Source organism: Cyprinus carpio, chromosome A20 (assembly GCF_018340385.1).
Source record: "Cyprinus carpio isolate SPL01 chromosome A20, ASM1834038v1, whole genome shotgun sequence".
Taxonomy (NCBI): Eukaryota; Metazoa; Chordata; class Actinopteri; order Cypriniformes; family Cyprinidae; genus Cyprinus; species Cyprinus carpio.
This window is the reverse complement of record NC_056591.1, coordinates 25,818,719-25,838,104: the sequence shown is the minus strand read 5'-3', so window position 1 is coordinate 25,838,104 and position 19,386 is coordinate 25,818,719. Positions and strand designations below refer to the sequence as shown.

At 35.8% G+C, this 19,386-nt stretch overlaps 1 protein-coding gene across 1 annotated transcript in view; it reads left to right on the top strand.

The window, feature by feature from the left end:
• The first annotated feature begins 2,789 nt into the window (after nt 1-2,789).
• The window catches only part of LOC109104756 (centrosomal protein of 85 kDa-like), a 48,821-nt gene continuing 32,224 nt past the window's right edge, over nt 2,790-19,386 (top strand). Inside the window, exons 1-4 of the mRNA XM_042778357.1 lie at nt 2,790-2,853; nt 3,895-4,133; nt 4,256-4,322; nt 6,965-7,129. Of these exons, the coding sequence (XP_042634291.1) occupies nt 2,790-2,853; nt 3,895-4,133; nt 4,256-4,322; nt 6,965-7,129 (535 nt within the window). The remainder of the gene's footprint in view (nt 2,854-3,894; nt 4,134-4,255; nt 4,323-6,964; nt 7,130-19,386) is intronic.

The window sequence follows — 19,386 nt, the reverse complement described above, 5'->3', positions numbered from 1 at the left end:
GCTGGGTGGTAGCCAAGGTGTTCTGGGTGGTTGCTAGGTGGTCACTTACCAACCCAAGTCAACAGAGTCTACCTTTAAATCTCTATGATATTTTGGTCTCTAGAGGTGTCTTTACACAGCTGAGTTACAGCTGCTCTGTGCCTGCTTAGTGTAAAGATATAATGCTGCATCAGAGCCAGACTAAATTATGCCTGCTCGAACCCACCTCAGTCCCCAGTATCAAAGTATTCAGTAGTAATTGTTGTGTAGGCCACAGCATGAAATGGTCTTTGGAAAGATGCCTAAATGCCACTTCAGAAGCGCTTCTGTGCCACCTTTGCAATGTAAATTTGGCACAGAATGTTTAGGTCCCACCTTTAGTATAAGTATATTTTTTGAAAATCATAAGTCAGATCACTCATGCCTAATTTACATGTCCGCCTTTACACAGACTGATTAATCCTGCTCAGAGTTGGCATAATGCATTACACAGATACTCGGGACTGAAGGGGTCAGAGCAGGCTTAATTTAGTCTGGCTTTTATGCGGCGTTATGTCTTTAGTTTACCTATTCCAAATTTACACGGCAAAGGTGGCACAGAAGCACTTCTGAAGTGGCATTTAGAACCAGACTGGCCTAATTGGTGCTCAGGTGGTATACAATTACACAGCACCAACTTTAGAGGCTGTGGTGCTCAAAGTGTGATATCAATGTATTTACACAGAAGTTTGAGCAGGAACAGAGCATCAGCCTTCCTCAATAAGCTGCATGAGCTGAGCTATCATTCACAGCCCCTGACACCTGAGCTAGCTCATTCACAGCCCCTGACAAGTTATGTGCTGAAGTTTGATGAGCAGTAATAGTAATGATGCTGTGCCTTAGCAGAGATTTGTTGAGTGCATTTTGGCACTATCACACACCATGGCTGTTCACAGTGGACTGTGAGGGCTCTTTGTGTTATGAAGTGTAGCTGCTCTGTGTGTGGAGTGAGTGGGCAGAAACTGTGGCTCAGAGCTTCTGTTGTTGTGGAGACAGGCCTCAGTGTCATCCAGTACCAGGACTCTGTATAGTCTGCAGGAATGTCTGCTCTGTGTCTTTGTTCACTTCCTCAATACGGTTTCCATATACACAGGTGGCTGTTTAGCAAGACCCAGCACGTAGCAGAAGCCTTTTTCAAAGTGCAGTCTTAGCCTCAGTGAACACTCTGTTATTATTTACTCACTCTTTTGTTCCAAACTTGTATGACATACTTTCTTTCATAGTGCACAAAAGAAAGATTTTAAGGGAATACTGCTGGTTGCTGTTTTCCACACAATTGCAATGAATGTGGGTTGAAGCTTTTGAGCTTCGGAAAATGTCTTTCGTGAACTTCTGTATTGGATCTTTTTAATGAATCAGTTGATCAAATTCACAAAACCAGTATAAAAGATTTGTTCACCTATCAGAATGATTTTGTAATGAATCACTGAACTTAAGTGGAAGATTATCAACATTATTAACTTTTTCAATCACACAACAGCTATTTTATTTTATTTGAGTATATAAATACATTTTAGGGTGAACTGTTCCTTTAAGAAAATGTAAATTTTTAAATAAAGTTGCAGCCCTTTTTCTGTGCTGACAGAACTGCTTTGTCAAAATTAGCGACTTGTAACTATCCATAATAAATCTAATGATTGGCCCTGAGAAGAGGAAACTGTATGCAACTGTTGTGGTGATATGTTATGGAAAAGGCTTTTTAAAATTGATTTGAGCTTTATCCCTTTTATTTTATTTATTTATTTTATTTTATCTTTTATTCAGTTTGCTGAAGAATATTTATGGATGCTACAGAGGTCACTATTGCATTAGGTGGTTGGTGGGATATTGCTAAGCAATTATGCACCAACATTTTGAATAATAATAATAGAAGTATAAACCCATACTCAGAATTCGTGCTCTGCACCTAACCCAAAAGCAACACAACAATCACACAAATATAGCAACCCATACTCAGAATCCTTGCTCAACATCAAACCAATCATAAGGTGAACCCACACACAGCAGTGAACACACACACCGTGAACACACGCCCAGAGCAGTGGGCAGCCATTTATGCTGCGGCGCCCGGGGAGCAGTTGGGGGTTCGGTGCCTTGCTCGAGGGCACCTCAGTCGTGGTATTGCCGGCCCGAGACTCGAACCCACACCCTAGGGTTAGGAGTCAAACTCTCTAACCACTAGGCCACGACTTCCCCCAAAAGCACCACTAATTGTCAGTGTTGTCTAAATGAGGCCATTGCAGTTGAATGCATGTTCATAATTGTGAGATCATAGGCAATTTAACCAGGATAATACAGTTATTATGCAGTCTTGTTTTCTCTCGCCTGTCTGAGACAGTTGATACTAGACTCAATCAGGCAGACGACTGACCATTGTTAGTCTTCCTTGTCTGTTGTGTGCAGTTTGACACACTTTAATTTCAATTTCATATGTACAAAACATACATCATTTATTTTCTCTCAAATTATTGTTATAGCATGTCATGGTGTTGAGGAACCTCGACTTAAATACACATTGCAATGGTTTTTGCACAGTAATGGTGATAATTGTAGATGTTATGCTGTATTACGCATAATGTTACGAATACAGATGTGTGAAAAATCAGACCAGCAATCCTTATGTTTTGTACATTTGTATGTTGCACAAGAGACAAAAGCAGAGTTTACTGCAGCCTTAAAAAACTATCAGTTAGTTCTCTGAGACTCTTGTAAACTGAAGCTCTCAGTGTAATGAGACAGCAGGGTAAATAGATTGTGAATGCTACAAAGGAATGTTGGAAAGGGAATGGCCCATTTGGGCAGCTTGGGACAATCACCCTAGTCTGTCAAACCAAGGTGTGGAGTGGAAACAGTCCCAAACACCCTGAAATATAAATAGTTGGTGCTGTGTTTCCCTGGAAAAGAATGTGCCATGTAAACGGGGGTGAATGTATTTGTTTGATTTGAATCCATGGGCACTTTAATTTTTTATCCACGCAAGAACCTTGGCAGCAAATACCACTCTCCACTGTATCAGTGTTTGCATTTTATAGTAAACTTTAAATCATTAGAAGCATTACTAATATTTAAAAATCCAATTAAATATGATCATAGTTTTCAATTGAGTATTAATATATGAAAAGGAACTTTAAATCATATTAACAATGCATTTGCTTATGTTTTTATCAGCAGCTCCCATTTATACTGTATGGGAAATAGATATTGTCAACTTTTTTAGTCCAGTATATGCTTTATATGTATTTTCATATACCACAAGTCAGTTTAACACAGCACATCAGATCATTTAAGTTTTTTTTATTATTACATAAAAATATTACATACACAAAAGTTACATTACATGAGGTATGTTGTCACAATGGGAACCTGCCTTTAAAAAAGCATATTTGGTAGAATTTTAAGCAAAATTTAAAGCATTTATAAATTTTTTTGTTAAAAAAGTATAAAAATAATACTGAATCGAACCATTTATTTGGCCAACAAATAGTAATGAAGAAATTAAATTATACAAAATTTTTTTAAACACATGTAACTACTTGTCCTGGAGAAAGGGAATTTTTTTTTTTTAAATAAAAGGTTATGAAGTAATTTTTTATATATACTAAGATATATATATAGCATATATATCATTTATATAAATATGATAACATATAGATCCATAGAATTACATCCATTTTGTGTGTGTGTGTTTTGTTTAATTTCATCATAAATCCCGGGGGAAACCAAAACCTGTAACAATTGAAACTAGCAGTTAATTAATTTTCAGACTTATTTCAGAAGAATTCTTGGCCACATAAAGGGCTAAGACACTTTTCACCCGTGTGACCACTAGCCCCGGTCTCTTCTTCACAGACAGCTAGTGTGGCTGTGGCTCTGCAGTTTTGGTGGGAGGATCCTCTGTGTCGCTCGCTTGGACTGTGATTGCGTTTCTCTGTCTCCAGCGGATCTCTGGAGGAGCTGCAGGCAGTGAGATCACATCCTCGCGATGCATCTGCCAGCGAGTCAGAGAGCGATTACTAGTCCATAACTCCGGCTCAATCTGCGACATAATACGCGCCACCTTTCAGGACTACGGCGTAGCGGCATATAAACGCGTTGATTTCAGATTCTATTCGCAGGTTCTTCCAGTATTTTGGTGGCTATGGAATGCGGTTTCACTTAAATACCTCCCCCCTACTCCTCTTCTCGGTGGGCTCGCGCATTTTGTCTCTTCTCGTTGTGTTGGATCTATCGTTTTCAGTGTGTGAAACCGAGCGCGATGTGGGCCAGGAACGATTTTGAGGACGGATTCGACGCTTATAAAATAGGTAAAAGCCTAGCGCTTGTGTAATGGGACATACTGTAAGGCAGATATATGTTCATTGGAACAGCCATGTTTGGTGTTAGACTGGCGCGTGTAACGGAGCGTGTATTGTTTCCTGCGTTCGCGCGCAGGCTGCTGGGTTATATGTAGATGTGTGATGTTCCGTTTAGGAGCGTTGTGATGGTTTGACAGCATCACTCGTGTCACCTTCAGCTTTGTCTTTGAGGCAGATTATGGACACAAGGGTCTCTAACGTGCTCGCTTTTTCTCTTTAACAGAAGGCTCTCATTAATATATGCAGTTGCTGTGGCCAAAGCAGATACAGCCTAATATCTGTGTGCCACATCACTGAATTATATTAATTATAATGATATAAAGCAAACTATTATCTTACTTATCTATAATAGTTTTTAATCGCATATATATAGGCTTTTATCTGTAGTCTACTATTATAATGTTAGATTGCATAATAAAAATAAAATAGAAAAAAAACATTTGATTTTTTTTTTTAATTGTTTATAAATGTGTTATTATTATTGCATGAAAATATTTACGTATACATTTTTTTATTTATTTAACATAATTGTAGTTTTTTTTTTACTTATCAAATATGTGAAATAAAAATGATGTATCTTCAGTCCAATCTTTCTTCTTTCTTTTTTCTTAAACTATGTAATTGTAAAGTGGTGACCGTAAAATCCAAACAAACACGTGTTCAGTATTTTCTAGTAGCTTGTGTTTTTACACACTTTCTGCTTCTAGAAAGTTGTCTAAATATTGAACAGTGATCAACAGATTCTGATAAGTCTCTCTGCCAGTGTTTTTAATAATTGGATATCAATGTTTGATATAACTGTTGTTTGGTCTAGAAGTTTTGCTGGTGGGCCTTCATCAACAACAAGCCCTGTGTTTAACCCGGGATATTTACAGATGTACTCCTCTGTCCCGATCACGATGGCTAATGGGATCACTTTCATATGACCTGGTATGAACTTGAGGTTTTTTCCACCCCAGGGATTATGGAGACCTATAATTTTGGTTCTGACCTTTTCAGCTGGATCTTGACTTGTGCTGGTCTTTGAACTCTTGTAGGTTTGAGATTCATTATAAAGCATCTGAAGTATTTATATATTATAGGATTTTTTGGCTTTCTGTATTGCTGTTTCAGGGAAAATTGCTTCAAACTCAGTTTTGTGACTTTCCAAAGATGTATGGGCACAAATGCGTGTGAGTAGATTTTTTGCTGACTGAACCTTGAAAGGAAAAGGATGATGTTTATACTTTCCAGTTTTAATAAGTTAATGATCAACTCGAAAATATATTTATAGTAATTTTTCATCAAAATGTTGTATTATGAATCAATATTTTTTTAAAAAAATTATTGGCTATTTGGAAGTAAATCAACATGTTCAGAGATGTTGGCAAGAGAGAATATATATTCCACTTTTTTTCTGCCAGGCATTATGCAGGACAGCCTAAATGGTGGTGTCTAAACGGATTACACCTCAGAATAGATTAGGTCAGCAGATATTGGGGATGAGCCCGCTAGGGCAAGACTTGACCGTTTGGTTCACTGAACTTCACCCTTGTTTTAATGGTTTAGTAAGTTTTTGGCCCACAATGTAACACAAATGTGAGAGGTGATATTTGTCATGTATAATTATAATATTTTTACGAAAACTACATTAAACTTTAAAAGTTTTGTTTAGTTTGTGTATAGTTTACATAGTTTAACATCAAAAAGATTTTTAAAACTGTTTTTAAAAAAAAGTCTCGTACACTCATTTTTTTTGTTTTAAAATTACAGTAAAAAACAGCACTATTGTGAAATATTATTACAATTTTTGAAATATCATTTTCTATTATAATATAATCTTAAAATGTAATTTATTACTGACGAAGCTGAATTTGCAGCAAACATTTCTCCAGTCTTCATAACATTCTAATATGATGATTTTGTTTAAAAAATATTTCTTATTATTATCAATGTTGAAAAACAGTATTCTTTGATAAATAGAAGGTTCAAAAGAACAACATTCATTTGAAATACAAATCTTTTTAACATTATAAACATCTTTACTGCCACTTTAGATCAATTTAATGTGTCCGTGCCAAATAAAAGTATTAATTTATTTAAAAAATTGTACTTACCCCAGACATCTTAAATACAATGTATATATAAGTGTATAAAATACTAAAACAAAACTATTAATTTTAATAACTATTAATAATAAACACATACTATTAATATTAACTATTATATGAGTTATATAGATTTAATTTCCATGACATTTGGTTTGCTTAGCAGTTCTTTTTTAATAGTTTTTGTTGTTGTAATGATTCTGAATAGAACCAGTTGTTGATTCTCAACCCTATGTTCCTCGTTCATCTCGTTTCATTGACGACGTCATGTGTTTTTGTAATGTCTATCTACCATTTACAGCCCTCAGAGTTGCCGTTTTGCAGTATCCGGTTGCACCTCTGTGTCGTTTTAACTGAATGCTCACTTAACTAAACGACTTTTACTGTGAATAACAGTTCTGTTTTAAATGCTGATACAGTTTGAAATCATGTGCTTGTTGGACATGACATCCCTCTGTTTGTCTCCTCCTCGTCCATGGTAACCCTGTTCTGTTTGTCTCCTAGGTTCGAGCACGTCCTCCTCCAAGCAACTCCTGGATGGGTCCCAGGCTGCGACTCTTCTGCCACAGGAATTAGCAGCCGCGGCGACGTCACAAGGGGGTGAAATACGCGCTGCCTCAGACAGTGGTGATACCGGCATCGGAACCTCGTGTTCGGACCGCGTAGAAGGTACAAGATGTTTGTGACGCAGCCTACTTTCGAACAAACCACATGTGGCTCGCTTGGCCGGCCTTAATCTGTTTTTGTGAGGTGTGAAACGTGTAATTGATCGCCTGTTTGCAATTCATGGCTGGTTTTCACAGTCAGACATTTTCCTAGCAAGCTCATTACAAAATCAGCCCAAAGTCATGACCCGTCTCCTCATGCTTCGCTTTAGTCAGACAACAAACTTTAAATAGGATCGGCCTCTAGTTTCTCAGTGACCAACAAATGCAGAGATTTTAATGCTTTAGCGAGGTCAAACCAGGGCTTTCTTCCTGTTATTTGTCGACCACTTTGATTTTTGTGAAGTTACCCTGAGCAAGCAACGGACTGTAAAAGCCTTTAGAAATAGGTCATGCTTCAGTGTCTCTTAAATATTATGTAGGCCAATGTGTGCCTAGCTTATGGGTAGAGATTATAAGATGATGAGTAATGTGAAATCCATTAGATTTCTCCTCTTTTACAAATTACTGTTTGCATCCAACAATTCTCAGAATTTATGCCATGCCAAATACACTTATATAGATTTTTGAAAAGTTCAGAAGAAAATGTGATTGCTGCTTTCATGTGAAAGGCAATCAGAGTACATTTGATATTCATGTTGCTAGGGTATTTCTGGGTGGTTTCTAGGTTGTTCTGGGAGGTTACTAGGGTGTTGCTAGGTAGTCAAAAGAGCACACCCCCCAAGCCTCTATCATTTTGTGGTCACTAGATTTTGTTGTCCCTTCTTTAAGGGAACTCTGTCCTATTTTATAAACATAACTGGTAGAATTTGTGCTATGATAAATCATGTCTTTTCCATTGTGAGCTCTCAGTTGGAGGCGCACTGTTCTGCCCTACATTTCAGCAGCCAATAGCCCAACATCCTTCTGTCAACCATCCTCACCCTACTTCCTGTCCCGACTGCTGTCTAAAGGTGATTGATGTTTGCCTGGCTCGGTGCCTTAGGAAGATGAAATCAAGCTCGTCCTGTCTTGGGTGGACCGCGTCATCCTCGTATTGATTACAGCTCACTGCTTTAATTGATTACTTTGTATCATTAGCACAGTAAAATACGCCTCTGCTCAGGGCTCAAGTCAAGGTCAAGCACAGAGCCACAGGCTGTTCATTCATTCTGTTGTGATTTTGGCTTTTGTGAAAAACTTGTGATTTCATCTTAATGCCCCAAGAGTGAGTCTATAGTCAAGCATGATCTCAAGACTTGTCTCAGTGCCGATCTCGATGCAAGCAGCCAGCAAAGAGTTGGCTCCAGAAGTAGGGCAGATCTGCCGTGGAAACATCTGTAATCGCTGTGTAGGATTAGAGCCGTGATATCACCACATGGTAGAGAAAATAATTATGACCACACCCCATGCACTGCTAGACGTGATGACTAATCTCCAGAACGTCAGCTTCGAAGCTGAATTTTAATGGCTGTCATTAACAAGTTACATTGCCTGTTTGTTAATTTAATTTCAATGGCTTATCTGATTATGCCTTCAAAATAATTTTACAGATATCCCAAAAAAAACAAAAACAAAGAAAGAGTGGCATGATAATCGCTTAAAGTATATTGGCAAAGATTTAAGCTAATTTGAGTCATTTTTGCACCACTAGTGTTAACAAATGGAATTGCGAAAATAAGGATTGTTGTCAAACAGGTTTCCTGAACACTCCCTTCATTTTCCATTGGTTGGTCAAACATGTGTTCCCACCCCAAACTCACACCATTGGTTGAGTCATTGTTGTTTTTGGTGGTAATCAACCTAGAAATGTCTAATTAATAGTTTTATTTATTTACATATTAAGTTTGGATATTTTTAAACATCAAAAAAGCACATTCTTCAGCTTTAATAATGGCTGTTTGTTAATGTTTTAACCCTGTTGCTTGCTGCACTAACACATTGTTGAGCCTGTAAACAGGGAAAGTTAGTTATTGTTTGTGGTTTATTTTTGTGGTAGTAAGGACTGATTTCCTCTTTTACAACTAAACTAGTTTAATACAACCAAACTGAAGTTTCTTTCAAAAGTATCACTGTTTCACTGCAAGCGAGACCAGTGTGATTTTGCAGGCATTGCGCTGTCGAGCTGGGCAGGACAGAGAAAAATCTGATAAAGAAAGGCTTACGAATGATTCTCCAAAATACTTCTTTGTTTTAATCTGGCAGTGTTGTGCTGTGCTCAAGAATGGTTTTAAATGCAGGCCTGAAGTCCTTCTCTCTCCTGAATCTTTCTTTCATGATGAATCCTAATGAAGACTCACTAGGGTGTAATCTACATGAAAAAAAAAAAAAAACTATTTTAGGAGACTTTACTATGTCTAGTTTTCGGCCTACAATAGACTTATTCATTTCACTCTATAAAAAACACTGAAACAGTTTAGTATGTTAAGCCATGATGTTACAGACAGCGGCAACCCTAGAATTTTATAGATACTGCCCATTTTATAATGTGCTATATATGTGTGTGTGTGTGTGTGTGTGTATGTTATGTGTGTATATATATATATATATATATATATATATATATATATTATATATATACTATATATATATATTGAACCTTTACTTTATTTTGATTTCATGAGCTATGAGCTAAAAAGATTAACACAAATATAATGATGATGACAATAAGTCTGAAACTCCCCCTTTATGTTTGGGTATCACTGATCTTAGTTTCTCTTTTTTGCATGTCTTCAAACAATGCTAATTGCTAGTCAAAGGACTTAGCATTTGCTGTGTTTTTATACTGGGGGTGTGCTGTTCTCATGTGGATTTCATAATTAGCAGACGGCCTCATTACGGTTCATTAGAATGTGCCGTATATCTGTGAGCCTGGGGACATGTCCTGCATTGAGGCCATCCTGTCATATTGTACTCAGCTCACTTTGAGCACATGTGACCTCAGATGCAGAGTCACCATGCCTCAAAGCCAACTGCTTAAAAAAAACGCTTATGAATTCAGTACATTTAGGGTTTAGATAACAATTTATAGGCAATTTTGGTTATTGCTGACCGGTGAAATGGCCTGTTTAATGGTTGAATAAAATTAAGGATATACAACATAACAGTAAAATATCAATTATTGATGGATGTTATGATTTTATGTATGTATGCCATTTATTTATGTAGCGGTTTATATGAGCTATACTGATATTGGAAAGTTTAACTGTGCTTTCTCATTTCTGACTATTTTTACATTTAGATACATTTTAGATTCTGATGTTCTCATGAGTGAGAGCAACTTTTCCCTGTAAGACGTCTTCATTCTCAAACCCTTTCCTACCAAGTGTCAGGCTTTCCTGTGACACGTGTTAATCTTGAGAAAAGATGTGTCCTCTTGCAGATTAATTTACCTACTTTCATTCACCTTGAGGATCAGAATTCCCCAAATGAGCTGCCAGGCTCTCTCCAAATGAGCTGCCAGGCTGACCTAGAACAAGGCACAGGAAATTCCTTTCGTTTTGAACCAGGACGCCTCCTGACCTGGGCCACTAATTATTACCTTTCCATGGGCAGCAGCAGCAGCTTCGTAATTACCCCTGAGGGGCTCAATGGCTCCTTTCGGGGACTCCATTCTTGTTTCAACAACTCTTGCATGGGATTGATGTTATGAGAGTGACATAGCTAGACTTAATTCATCAAGAAGCATGTTCATTGCCCCACTTGCCATACTTCTGATCTGTCTGAGTAATGATTATTTATCAGTAATCAAATGAATGCCCTGGATCCTTAAACCTTTGTCCTTGAGTGTTGTTTTTATCAGGTATTCATGCATTTCCATGGAGCACTTACGCAATGTAGTACAGGTGTCATCTTGCTGTGTGAGGATCAGCTGTGTTGAAAGGAAACCTGAGTCACTTGACTTATCAGCCAAGAATAAACACAGAGGTGCCCTAAGACTTGCTGGAAGGGATGCCTTGGATGCCACTGAAGCACCCATAAATACACAAGGAGCAACCTCAACAAAGTGTCATGCATTCGGGTGTATTTGTGCTGCTGTGCTTTTGCGCTGTTTTTAGCCCTTTCATAGCACTATGTCACACATCAGTGCTTATTTGTAGGAGTGAAGCCATTATCTGTGTATATAATGACAAAAATCTATATCTGCATTCAGATTAAAACTAAAAGGGTGTAAACTAAAATCCCATTTAAGATGTAGCTCTGTTCCATTTAGCTTCCATGTATCAAATATGCATTATATATTTCATAAAGATTGTAATTAAAACTTAATACACAATGTTATGTAAAATAAAGCTAAAAGAAATATTGTCATTCAATATAAATAGATAATGTTTAATATAAATTCGTTTTAAAGTAATTATGTGGTTATTCATGCTTAAACATTTTTGAATTTTAATCCAAAAGTGTCACAAATAAATAAAACCACAGTTTAGGAATATCTCTATTGTAATTATATAAATATGCATTATATATAGTGCATGAAATTATGATTTTTAATGTGTATTTTTTGAATGTTAAACCAAAAGTCTGTCAAAAACTTAATTAACATCACATTTTGAGGTGTAGCACTTTTGCTTGTATAGTTTCCCGTATTGCATATATGAATTATATATTTCATAAATTTAAAATTCTTTTATTTATTTATGCTTTTTCAAAATAAGTATTCACTATAGTTTTTTAGACTTTGAGCAGATCCCTATAAATATGGTTACTTTATTGTTATGTTTCACATGGGTCTCAGTTTGTCTACGGTTGAGTAAAGATGTGAGTATATATATCGTATTTAAAAATTGACAGGTGGTCGTTTTTGACAAATGATTGATAAATCATCTTCATAAATCATTTTCCAAACTGGTTAACATTCTTATATAAGTTGCTATGTAAAAAAAAAAAAAAAAAAAATACTCAAGAAGCGTCAATCCAGTGGTATTAACCAAATATGTCTCTTCAAATCTGTGTGATCTTCACCAAACATCTTAGTCCCAAGGGAATTCCAGGTCAAAATGTTGCCCTCGATTAGATTTGGCCTAGATTAGCTCCTGGCATTGTCTGATTAGCCAGTTGAGACTAGTGTATTAGCATTTGACTGAGAGTTGGGTAATGCGGTTAGCATGATTAAGGGAGTATTGTTTGCTCAAGGCCTTCTGTGCCTTGTACCCCTTAACCCCACCCCGAAACATATTTCATATGCCAGCTGCTCCGAAGCCATCGCGCTAATGATGGCTTTTAGACTCTGAATGAGGAATGAGTTTGACACTGAATTAACATTCTCTTCTTAGTTTACATGAGTGCCAAAACCATTTCCTCCAAGTAACTACTAGATTTTAAATATTACAAAAAATATTTAAACGCTTTAATATGTATATTTCAAATCATTATTTCATCATCTATTTGAAAAATATACAAAATATTATAATTGGAATAATTGTCAGTGACTGAACTATTGATAATTAATGCACACCCGAGGTGGTAATACAGCCACAATTGTGAAATTTCTTTTCAAAAAACTACAATTTCTGTAGAAAGCTTGTAGACTGTATGACTTAAATTAAATCGTTTTGGATCGTTCTTTAAAAATTCATGGTCTTTTTTTTTTTACAATTCTTTGAGACAGACAGCATCTAACTTGTGAAGCCCTGATTTCCAGAATGATTTTTCTCTGGCATATGCTTTGAGACAGCTGGCATATTCATTTACTTCATCTGACATATGTGTGGTGTGTTGTCAACCATTGTTAAAAATCCTGCCAGCTTTGGGTCAGCCAGAACTAGCGCACCGTTTCACCCTTTGGCAGAGGCGTCAGGATTTTCTGTTCATGTGAACACTGGCTTAATCAATTCTGAATTAAGGGTCAAGTGGAGCGTTGATGAAATGGCACCCAAATAGGATTTTCCATCACAACTCCATAACTTGGATAACCTAGTTTGCGTAGTATGCGGACAGTCAATAAGACACCTTTTTATAGATGAGAGCAGGAATGGAAGTCTGTCCGTGTGAGGCTTTCTGATTACATTTGGAGTGCAGCCACACTCACTCTAGGACGCTTCTGCCCTGCCCTTTTTAATTAATAATCTCTATAGGTTTTAACCACACAACGCACACAAGCAGGATGGGCTAACTTGCATTTTTTTTTCTCACTGTTGAATATCAGATCTAGTTTGGTATCTATTACTAACTGTATACCATTGAAAATAATCATTTTAGCACCATTTTAATCTTTACAGACTAATTTGACTGTCATAGCTATTTTCTAGTATTGTTTCAGTTCAGTGCTAAGAATATTTGGTGAACATGAGCGCTACTTAAGACATCACTTTAAATGTCTCCTTACCATATCACACGAACACATCATTCACTTCCTGTGGACTCATATCTGTAGCTGTGTTTATGGAAACCATGCTCTTATTGTTTTAGTATCATTTTGCTTTTCTAGACAAAAGTTTTTTCTGCGTCTGTTTTTGTAATTTGGTTTTGAATCATGAACTCTTATCTCACTTTTTCGTCGATACTTAGGAAAACTACAATGAACCACCACAGTGGTCTCCAGTTACGCTCCACAAAAGACCGCCTCCATCATTTCCATGTTGCACACTGAAAAGTAAAAAGAAATAAATGAATAAATAAATCTGGAAATAAATACATATAATAAATAAATGCATGAATAAATACATTTAAAAATACATAAATATAAAAATGATGAAAGTATAAGTAAATAAAAGAATATGTAAAATAAGTTTGGATAAAGGAAAAAAGAAATTTTAAATATAAATTCAGGATTCAATTTTATTACAAATGAACTATTTCTGTTTTTATCACATAATTTATTTATTTATTTTCCTTTTATTACATTTATTTATTTATCTATCTATATATTAATTTACTTATTCTTTACAGGTTTAGTCCTCCATAATTGTGAGTCAAAAAAGTATTAAGTGCAGATTCGTGTTTCAGGCTTTTGTGTTGTGTTCTATGTTGTTGTTGTTTCTGCTCTGTGCCATTGCAATTTTAAAAACTCGTCAAGTAAAAAGCTGTTTATAATTTATTCAGGGCTTTCTTATGACTAACTAGTTTGACTAATTGTTCAGACAGCATACAGACTAATTGATTTTTCAGCATCCCTAATCATGGATGTGGAAGCAAGGACATTTGTTTACTTGTGAAACATGAGTCATATCACCACCCTCATAGAAAACAGAATAAAATCCAGTGATGCTTTGCAGAAAGGATAATCCTCTTGCCTTAAAGGAACCAGATAAGACCTTTCAGTCCTTCAAACACTACAAGATGTAGTCCTGTGAAAAACCTCCCCGCTGAGACTGGGTAATTTCCGTAATTATGTACTAAGGGCAAGGCTCACAAAAGTAGGTCAGCACCTCTTATCGTCAACTGTAGGACATATAGTTTTTGACTTTGTGGAAGGATCTCCAGTGCATTTTAGCAAGTTAACATTATCCATAATTACATAATCATATGAAACTTCACCTGTAGTCCCAGAGTCAACGCATACAGAACGATTCATGTTCAGTTCACTGAATCTGGTGTTTCACTATAGAGGAAGGAAACGATTTGGGCTTAAGTGGCTCTTTCCATAAATCTGGAACCAAGCTTTGCTTGACTTGTTCCGTAGTGGAATTCATTGAAAAAGGGAAAGATCAGGTCTCAGTTTTTTTATGTAATGTTGTTTTGCTGATTTTGAATTTTCTCCAAGACACATTTCACACTGTTAAACTGAGCATTTGTGGTTGGTTGCAACTTGCATATCAAGTCTGCTAAATAAAGCAGACAGTTAGTTGTGTAGTCAACATAGCTGGACTTAAGTAATTTAATATATTTTAAAATATTATTGTTCTGCTTAATTTTCACTACTGTTCAAAAATTTTATTTAATCAGAAATATAGTAATATTGTGAAATATTATTACAATTTAAAATAACTGTTTTTCTATTTAATATAATTTAAAATGTATTTATTCTTGTGATGCAAAGTTGAATTTTCAGCATCATTACTCCTGTCTTCAGTGTCACATGATCCTTCAGAAATCATTCTAATATGCTGATTTGCAGCTCAAGAAAAATTATTATTAATATTGAAAACAGTTGTGCTGCTTAATATTTTTTGTGGGAACAGTGTTTTTTTTCATGATTTTCGAAGTATATAGAAAGTTAAAACAGCATTTATTTTAAATGAAATCTTTTGTAACATTTATAAATGTCTTTACTGTATCTTTTGATCTTTTAATGCATCCTTTCTCCAATCAAAATACTAATCACCTTAAAAATTTGACTCCAGACTTTTGAACTGTAGTGTAAAATATCTTTTTTTTTATAATGGATTTTAAGCTTTGTTAGTCTGTGAAATGTGTGTAGCTCTTTCATTCATTTTCGAGTTTATTTTAATGAAAGACCTTGGATGTAGAAAAAATGGAGAGCGGCTTCTGTTGTAATGAATGAGATCTCTCTCTTCTCAACACCAGACTGCTTAACCATAAAAACTGTTCCATATGTTTTCTGACACAGCTTAGCCATAAAGGGACCTTGTACATAGACCTTCCCTTTATGCTGACCTCCTTTTATCTGTTTGGGAATCGCATGTAAGCCATTACGACTGTGATGATGGCCCTTTTGTGGTGAATGTGATGCTGTGCGTTAGGTCTCTGTTATTGTGCTCCCTGAGGGCTGGAACGTCTGTCATCAGGCTCCAGCTGCAGTGCGCTTGAGTGTGAGGTCTGGAGTGATGTTTGTGTGAAAACCATCACAAAGAACTGTATGATAGTTGCTCTTGACTTTGCAGGTCTGGCCAATGAAAACCGGACAATTTTGAGACAGAAAAGTAAAAAGAAACAAGATATATTAAGTTGTACGACCTGACATCAGAGGCATATTAGAGAAAGAATAATGCAGGTTTGCTTACGTTAGCTCTTTTTTTTTTTTTACATGCTTGCAGTAGTTTCTGAATTGCTACCTAATACTATAATCTTGTGAAATCGTTTTCGTCATCTGCAGCGTTTTTCATGTGAAGGTCAAAGTGCCGCATGATGCTTCTGTTGAGAGGTACGTTAAAGCCCTGACATCATGTGAAAGGGCCTTTAATTTTTCTCTTTTTATCAGTTTAGCAATTTTTCTCGTTTGTTGGTAGAGGAAAAGCTTTAATGCCAGGCTTTTAAGTGTGATTTTATGTAGTGGTCGATCAATTGAACAGTTTTATTGTGAACAGCTGATATTTAAAAAACTGAAATATCATGTTTTCTTTCTTAATGTGTACTTAATATAAGTGTAATTTTATCACTGTTACCCTGCTGTTGGCATATTTATATCCAGACATAGTCATAATAATTACATTTTAAATGAATGAAAAAGTAATAATAATTTATATATATTAATAAATAAATTATTATGACTTTTTATTAATTTAAAAAAATAAATATTTTGATTTAAAAATAACAATAATTCACCTTTAAGTTAATAAAATTAATACTATATAAAAATAAAAGGTACTATTTGTTATTGAATTATTGTTTTTTTTTTTCATTTATACATTAACAAAATTAACAATAATGTAATTTTAAAATAATAATAGAAAATGAGTAATTAATTAAATCATCTCTTTTCCTCAGATTTAACCCAACCAATCAACCAAAAATCAAAACATTAATTAGAATAACACTCTTTGGCCTGACATTTTCCTCACCCCGTTCAGTAAGGGTGAACTCATGAATGAAATAAGACGCTGTGCAAGGAGAGAGTGTATGAAAGAACATTTATGATGAATGAAAAACCACTTGCCAGTACTATATTACATACTTTATCTCGAAGGAAGGAGGTAAACAAATTACACCGGAACAGGATGTAGCCCAGTCACACAGACCTAAAAGACATAAAACCAACGTGCCATACACACAAATAAATTAATCCCATACTCAGAATTCGTGCTCTGCATTTAACCCATCCAAAGTGCACACACACAGCAGTGAACACACACCGTGAACACACACCCAGAGCAGTGGGCAGCCATTTATGCTGCGGCGCCCGGGGAGCAGTTGGGGGTTCGGTGCCTTGCTCAAGGACACCTCGGTCGTGAGATGACTTGAACCCACAACCTTAGGATTAGGAGTCAAACTCTCTAACCATTAGGCCACGACTTCCCCAAAATGCCTACTGTCTACTGGATAAGGATGTAGATCAATATGCATGCAGCCATAATGCTGCCTTTGCTTTGAAAACAAGCTGCTGATTGGAAGGATGTAAAAAAAAAAAACCCACACAGCAAGGGATTATATCATTGATGCTTTAGAGAGGAAGAGATTGATCGCTTCACCATGGAAATGAAAGAACCTGGATCATGAGCATGGGCTGTCATTAATGTTGTTTTATGGATATATGTATATATGATTTATATCATTTTCGCCCTTGTTTCAATTGTAATTTTCCTTTTTCAGTAATTTTTCTGGGAATTTTTTTCTTTCTCATTTTAATTTTTTTCTGGATTTCTTAAGGGTTAAATAAGAAATGTAATCAAAAAGCATGACTAAATAATTGAATTCTTGAAACCTATACAATTAAACCGCAATTTATTAAAAGTTTAACAAAAATGATTTTAGGGCCCTAAGTTCTTTTTTTTATCTTACAATGATTCTCTTTTAATAATTTCATTCAATTTTAATAATCAGAAAGAATGTCTAATCAGTTGAATTCATGAAATATTAACAATTTGATAATTTATTGCAATCTATATGGTGTTATGAGATTTAATATTTTAGAAATTCTGTGTGGTCTATCTTTATTTGTAGTCCTTTTTTTTCTGGATTTTTAGTATTATTACTTTGAAAAAGTACATTCTGCTGTACAATTGTAATATATTTGCAATCACAATTTCTTCAAATGTAGTGAATCCATATGCACAACGGGGGTGACATTTCTTTTTCAACAAGATCAAGTGGCATGCTAGCACTCCACGTTCCCTTGAGTACATACAAATGCATGCACACAGACACCTTGTAATGGCTCAGCATTTCTGTTCCCAAAGCTGATAATTAACTTCACGGTTTGAAAACACACTCTGCATCATTCTCGGTCCTCATTAATGCTCTGCTGAGGCCTGTGTTTTTTTTCAGCTTAGAGTTTAACTGCTGTGCTCCTCCTGGTCTAACCATTGTGACCATGTTTACTACACTGTGTTGAATTAATACTAATAGCTAGAGGAGATTACACACTGCCATCTGTCTGTCTGCTCACTAACACCATCAACAACGTTACCAAGCTAGCACACAGTCTCCAGTTACTTTTAGTGTATAGAAAAGGTTTTTGAATGAGCTGGCAGCTTGAATATTCTGCTAAATATCTCCTTTTGTGTTCCACGGAAGAAAGAAGCTTGAAGGAGAGCCAATGATGACTGAATTTTCCCTTTTGGATGAACTAGCACTTTAAATGGTGTACTGATTGTAGATCTGGAGGGGTTTTCTGTCAGTAATTGGCTGTCTGGAGCGGTTTGAGCTCAGACATGACAGGTAGCAGTATTGCTGCACTGTGCAGCTCGTGTTTCTGGAGGCTTGACCCGTGACCTCGTCTCGGAGTCGTTACAATCAACTCTCGCGTGTCACTGTGGAATTCTGAGCAGCTGGTGATGCAACAGCAAGCTGGAAATACTGACTGCTGACAGAACTGACCTGTCAGGAAGAGTTTTCCAGAGCCTTGACTGAGTAAGGACGTCTCTTCTGAGTTTCCAAGCACATCTATCTATCTGTCTATCTATCTATCTATCTATCTATCTATCTATCTATCTATCTATCTATCGTTCTATCGTTCTATCTATCGTTCTATCTATCGTTCTATCTATCGTTCTAGCTATCGTTCTTTCTATCGTTATAATTATCTATCTATCTATCTATCTATCTATCTATCTATCTATCTTTCGTTCTAACTATCGTTCTAACTATCTACCTATCTCTAGTTCTATCTATCATTTGCTAATTTTATCTATTTATTGTTCTATAGTTCTCTCTCTCTCTATCATTCTCTAGTTCATCTATTTATTGTTCTATCCATTGTTCTATCTATCTATCTATATATCTATCTAGTTATCTATCTATCTATCTATCTAGTTATCTATCATTGTATCTCTAGTTCTATCTATCATTCTCTAGTTCTATCTATTTATTGATCTATCTATCGTTCTATCACTCTATCTATCATTCTATAGTTCTATATCTATTGTTGTATCTAGTGTTCTATAGTTCTACTTATCCATCTATCGTTCTATCATTTTATCTATCTATTGTTCTATCTTG